General features: G+C 32.6%; 2 protein-coding genes across 2 annotated transcripts; one reads left to right on the forward strand and one right to left on the reverse strand.

Annotated features, from left to right (window-relative positions):
• Positions 1-234: 234 nt before the first annotated feature.
• On the reverse strand, positions 235-960 carry LOC123704018 (late histone H2B.L4-like). Its single transcript, XM_045652264.1, has one exon. It carries the CDS (start codon positions 939-941, stop codon positions 540-542), a length of 402 nt encoding a protein of 133 aa, XP_045508220.1. The 5' UTR covers positions 942-960; the 3' UTR covers positions 235-539.
• A 933-nt stretch (positions 961-1893) lies between these two features.
• On the forward strand, positions 1894-2326 carry LOC123704019 (histone H4). The gene has a single exon (XM_045652265.1). It carries the CDS (start codon positions 1932-1934, stop codon positions 2241-2243), a length of 312 nt encoding a protein of 103 aa, XP_045508221.1. The 5' UTR covers positions 1894-1931; the 3' UTR covers positions 2244-2326.
• The last annotated feature ends 4488 nt before the right edge of the window (positions 2327-6814 follow it).

Here is a 6814-nt window from a genome sequence, read left to right on the forward strand (position 1 = left end):
TGTGATGCATAACTTTCTTAATTAATTAATTTAACAGTAATATAAGTTCTACTAAGAATGTAAATTTTATAAATCTTTTTTTAAATAAATTATTTAGTGTAACCTATACTTTTATATCTTCCTTGAGAGTTTTTTTCGTGTTTTTTTAGGTTATCTATATTTCGTTGTGTATATCGTATAATAATTAAAACCAAAAATTATCAAGCTTAAAGGATCTTAAATAATAGAAAATAATTTATGCATAATTTAATTTATTATCAATCATATATAGTCTGTACACGTAAAAATCAGTCGCTATTCGTAATTAATTATTTATCAATCTGTTTCACAATCATAAAATATGTAAAATATAGTCTGTACACGTAAAAAGCGCGGGAATCAACCTCCTTCATTATTAAATCTATATCTGCATTTAAAATCATATATAATCTGTACACGAATGTCACTTCTTATTAATTTCAATTGTTCTCGTTCTTCTTTCAAAATCACACTTGTAAACGTAAAAAAACTTCAAAATCATTTATAATCTGTACGAAACGTCAATCACTCGGCCGCACCGTTGGCCGCACCTGGTTGTCATGATATGTTTTCAGCGCCTTGATGCCTTGTGCGTTTGCATGTCTCCATAGTTCTCCAGGCACCAACAATTTAACAGCAGACTGCAAATCGCTGCTACTTAAAGTTGTCTTCTTGGTATGAGAAATCAACCTTCCTGCCTCCGCTGCTATATTTTCGAACATATCCATAACAAAATTATTCATTATCACCATAGATTGAGTAGAAATCCCGGAGTCGCGGTTGATTGACTTCAAAACTTTGTATAAATAAATTCCGAAGCTTCTGTAGTTCTTCTTTTTAGGCTTTTTCGATTTTGATATCGGCCGTTCTATCGGTTTCGACATTTCGGGCTTCATGGATTTGACAGCTTTTTTTGGCGCCATCTTGTAGTTTGATGGGGGCAGTTTTGGCGGTTATTTATAAGTTTTTAGGTGGGTGTCAGGAGTGGGTAGGTATAGTGAGCTGTTGTATAATTTTTGTCCAATCATAAGACAGTGACGTGTTATACGATGTGCAATAGTTGGTACCTGAAACTGAATTGTAAAATGTCATCTCAAGTAAAATTTCTCATGACAAAGATTGCCTAAGACTAATAGAAAAGAAAAGATTCATTATCAAGAAAAAAATTTCAATTTTTCGAATTTATGTCGTGCCTTATCTAGGTATACTAATATTATAAAGCTGAAGAGTTTGTTTGTTTGTTCGAACGTGCTAATCTCAGGGACTACTGGTCCGATTTGAAAAAATTTTTTTGGTGTAAGATAGCTCATTCATCGAGGAAGGCTATAGGCAATATATATGTATATGTATATCATCACGCTAAGACCAACAAAGCTAAGCGGGTGAAACCGCGGAGCGCAGCTAGTATTGAGTAAAGTAAGATGATTATATCAATATTTTACAGGATTTATAGACTTTGTTTCCATACATTAATTGATGATTATAAAATGAAATGTTGCATTGAGTTACGTATTCGTTTAAAATTATCAATTAATAAAATAAAGAACTTTAGGTACTACCTATAATAATATCTGGCAACAGATACATACAATTCTTTTTTCTGTGATTATATTTTAGAATTTACCTAGAAAAATAGGTTTCGTATATCTTAAAGTCCATATAGAAATTAAATACATACATATATAAAATAAAATAAAGATTGGACTGCAGTTCAAAAATTAAAATTAAAATCATTCACAAGCACAGCCGAGATTCGAACCCAGGCACTTACAATCTACATCCACACAGTCTAACACAGTTCCATCGATGCACTTACAAAACAACATTCCAAACTACCCTCATTATACATTACAAAATCTTATAAAAAGCGGACGCTTGTGAAACCGATAGCCAGTGTACATCATACCATCACCATGACAGGTCGCGGCAAAGGGGGTAAAGGCCTCGGAAAAGGTGGCGCAAAACGTCACAGAAAAGTGTTGAGAGACAACATTCAAGGCATTACGAAGCCAGCTATACGCCGCTTGGCTCGTCGTGGTGGTGTCAAACGCATCTCTGGCTTAATTTACGAAGAAACTAGAGGAGTTTTGAAGGTGTTTCTAGAAAATGTTATTAGAGACGCGGTCACGTACACAGAACACGCTAAACGTAAGACTGTAACAGCTATGGATGTGGTGTACGCTTTAAAGAGACAAGGGCGTACGTTGTATGGGTTTGGAGGTTGAATAAACTAAATAAAAGATAGAATAAAGTGTTGTATTGGTGTTTCATTTATTTCGGAAAGACAAGGCCCTTTTCAGGGCCGCAATTACCATGTTTCCATGCAACGCATACACTTACAGATTTACAAATCAAAGATGTCAAAAAATATATGGTCTAAGATCCGAACATAAGGCGAAATTCAACGGCGTGATAATAGAATGAGACCAATTTTATACTTAATTTAGTCTATTAAAAAATGTATTAAAAATGGGTTGACTTGGAAAATCCTGGACAGGACATTTTTAATGAATTAAAAAAAAACATTTATTTTAATTTTTATTAATTGCAGTTTCGAGATAATAAAACAATTTTGTAATAAAACAGTGCTGACATAATTTTTGTTTCATCATCCTATCAAGTGAAAATAACTGGTACCGACATACCTGTTTATACCTGCCAACCTAGCCGTATGTCCCGGTAAATATTAGAAAACGACTATGACTGCACATTCTGTAGGTTTCATACTTTAAGTCTATAATATATTTTTTTTATTTTCTTGATACTGCAATTAATAAAAAAAAATGTTTTTTTTTAATTCATTAAAAATATCCTGTCCAGGATTTTCCCAGTCAACCCATTTTGAATACATTTTTAAATAGACTAAATCTATACATATAATAAAATCGTAGGAAAGTCAAAACTGTACATTGAATATTTTTTTAAAAGAATACATAATCCATGATCTATAATCGATATAGAAGCCAAAAACATAGTTTTTAGAATTTTTGTCTGTTTGTCGGTTTGTCTGTTTGTCTGTTTGTCTGTTTGTCTGTATATTTGTCCGAGCTAATCTCGAAAAGTACCGCATAGATTGACTTCAAATTTTGCATGAATTTTACTAACAGGTCGGGTGAGGCTTTTATATACACATTATCATGCTATCACCTCCGGGGGAGGAGCTGTGAACCTTTATTTTTCTAACGTATTCCGTGTATTACACAGCGTACAATCTAAAGACTCATGTTTAAATGTTGTTTTTGGGTAAGCCACGCTATTATCTAGCTTTACACTATAAAAACTACGTCATTTACGTAATTTTGGCAGAGAAACAGTTTAATGAATCTTAGTAGTATAAAGACAAATTTGAAACAGCGCCATCTATGAGACTTCATTAAAATCAAATCAATTTACATGTTTAAGAGCGCTTATTCAATTTAACGCAAGTCAAAATCTCCGCGATCTATTACGATAGATCGCGGCTTGCGCCTATCCTTTTACTATGAACAGCATAGGTCCACAGGAGAGCGCCGAGCAACATGTCCTCTCTCTGGGAAGGCTCGCTGCCGACTGATTTTAATCGGGTCGCGCGCAGTGTTTTATAGTACTTTAAAAAAAATTGTAGAAAAATAATAGAGGTACCTTAGTTGATTTTTTAAATTTTATCTTATAAGTAATACGTTCTTTTATTGCAATATGTATAAATTATATTCAACTAAGTCAAATATCTTGGTGAAAATAATCATTTTGTCGAGTATAATTTCTAAAAAAATTCACATTGTTCGGATTTTAATTTCGTAAGTTAGGAGTCCAAATTAAAAAAATCTTTTAACTAACTATTTTAATAAGGATTTTTGCAGTTAGTTAAAAAAAATGTGTGTTAGATCTGTCAGCAATTTCAGATATTTTTAGCTTCGAAATTGACACTAAAAGTGAAATCAAGTAATCATCGGCTCAGTTATCTTGATGGTATTCACAAATACTGTATTAATTGAAAAAAACTCTTAACTAACTATATAGACAATAAAGTTCCCTAAAATTATTAGTAATTCATATGTTTGTAAGATAAGTGGTTGATGGACAATCTGGTTTGAAAAATCACATATTTGAGCCAAACAGCGCACGGACCGCGTACACGGCCTTAACGCTTCTTGCAAATTTATAATTAAAAATTAAATAATATGATGTTGGTGGGGTTTTTAATTGTACTTATTTATTTCACTTTTTAACCCATGTCTTCCCAGAGTCCACTTCAGGTGCTTATATTTTATGTGAATATACTAAATAAAATTTTACAAGTGAGGGTAGATGTTTATTATTTGATGTCAAGCAAGACACTATTAACAGTTAATTGTGATATTTTAAAAAATCCTTCTTGCGTTCCCACAAAAGGTAAGTTGTAGCTTTTATATTTATTCTTTATTAATTAATTATATAGTTAGACTCATGTTTTTAATTAGAATTGAAGTTACGACAAAATAAGAAAATGATGAAATTTTATTTTTATGTATAACTTTTACAAGACTATATTAAACGCCCAAAGAAGGTCACTTTAGTTCTTGATAGAATTTTATTTGTTAGTAGCTTTTTAATAAAATTAGGTAAAGTAATCTTTTCATTTTTTTTTATTTACAGATTCAATGTTCATAAAAATTAACGATTTGCATGAGGATGTAGTAGAAATAAGTATCCTGGCGCGTGGTCAATTGTTGACTAAAGTTAATTTCCAACGTATGGTACAATCATTGGAAGAATCTTGGGTAATTTTAGAGGATATTTTTCGGGAATGAGAAAAGGGGCAGCCAACCACGTATCAGCGTACGTGCGTGAGAATCTACCTACGTTTTAGTACCAAAAAAAATGTTATTTTGAAACGTAAATATTGCACTCACAACTACTGTACAAGTATGATTTTTAATCGTGCTTTACTGTCATCTGATTGTTTTAAATTATCGTTATGGCTATCGCGGTACAGATCGTACTGGGATCAGAGTACATATTATTTATCAATTGGTGTGGTAATATACGTACCACACCAAGTAAAATATTTACAATCATACCAAATGGATTAACACGGTATGTACATAAGGCGGTCTTATCGCTTACTAGCGATCTCTTCCAGACTGCCCAAGGTATGAGATAAAGAATTATACTCATGATCCAGCAATTTTCAACCGAAAAAGAAGTTTTTCTGTAATTGGTAGTTGTTTCATTTATTTATTTTAAATACCTAATTTTACTTTTATATTTGCCCATTTGCATTACATTCAGCTTCTATAAAACTTATAAAAATTTTATGTTTATTTCTGTCTAATGTAAATACTCTTTTTTAGATATAAATAACAAAAACAACTTTTTTTATTAAAATTTAGTACCTTGGGAAGATATTACCTATGTGTTAATAGAACAATACATAAAGGAAATTATGTTACGATTTTATACAATGAAAATATGTAAAAAAATATGAGCAGGTGTAATTATTAAATTGATCCCGAACCCAAAACTGTAGTTAATTTTTTTTGTCATTTAGTGTTTAATTCATGTCAATTGGTTCATTAATAAAAAAAATTATGATCATTTAAATAATCACGGCGAACATTTGCTAAGGCATGTACAAGGTGTAATCGTTCAGTGTGCACAGGCGATTTTTTTTTGTAAGTAAGTATTACAGATAACAAAAAACTTTAAACTGATATCGAAAGTACTTAACCTAATAATGGCCGTAATCATTTTTTTCAAATAAATCGAGAAATATCAAAAAAAATATCTTTAAACCCTCCCATACATTAAGTACATAATATGAAATATGAATATCCCATATTATACATTTAATATGAAAGATTTTAGCTTTCTTTTTCTTTTTTTGGTTGTCTGCTTTAATTACTTCGCAAATTTGAAGTGGCATTTTCCACGCTTTTTCCGGACATTTTCACGCATTTTCCGGATATTTTCCGGGCAATTCCTCACGCATTTTCCGGGGATTTTCCAGATATTTTCCAGGCATTTCCCAGGCATTTTCCTGACATTTCCCTGACATTTTCCGGAGATTATCCAGGCATTTTCCACGCTTTTCCGGACATTTTCACGCGCTTTCCAGATATTTTCCGGGAATTTTCTGGGTAATTCCCAGGAAATTTCCGGGGATTTTCCATGCATTTTCCACGCTTTTTCCGGATATTTTCCAGATATTTCCCAGGCATTTTCCAGGCATTTCCCAAGCATTTTCCGGACATTCCCTGACATTTTTCCGGGGATTTCCAGGCATTTTCCACGCTTTTTCCGGATATTTTCTAGACATTTCCCTGGCATTTTCCGGAGATTTTTCAGGCATTTTCCACGCTTTTCCCGAACATTTTCACGCATTTTCCGGATATTTTCCGGGTATTTCCCGGACATTTTCACACATTTTCCGGGGGATTTTCCAGATATTTTACAGGCATTTTCCGGATATCCCCGGAAAATGCCCCGGATTTCCGGAAAGTACGTAAGTTTTTTAGCTTAGATTAGTAATAAATTCTATTAACAACTCTATGAATTGTTTATGGTAGTACGTGTTTACTAAATAATTGTATGTAAAGTAGTAATTACTATGGAGTCGCTATTCCACGCGGACGAAGTCGCGGGCACAGCTAGTTTATTATAAAATTGGTCTCATTCTATTATCACGCCGTTGAATTTCGCCTTATGTTCGGATCGTTCGGACCAATACATTTTATAACTGTAATAGTCTAAGAGCAATTAATGCTCTTAGGTAATAGTGCATAAAAATGTTCATAACAAAACTGGAAGGGGACAAAATAGGGATTGAGCTTGTAGC

This window comes from Colias croceus, chromosome 28 (genome assembly GCF_905220415.1).
Source record: "Colias croceus chromosome 28, ilColCroc2.1".
In the NCBI taxonomy this organism is placed as follows: Eukaryota; Metazoa; Arthropoda; class Insecta; order Lepidoptera; family Pieridae; genus Colias; species Colias croceus.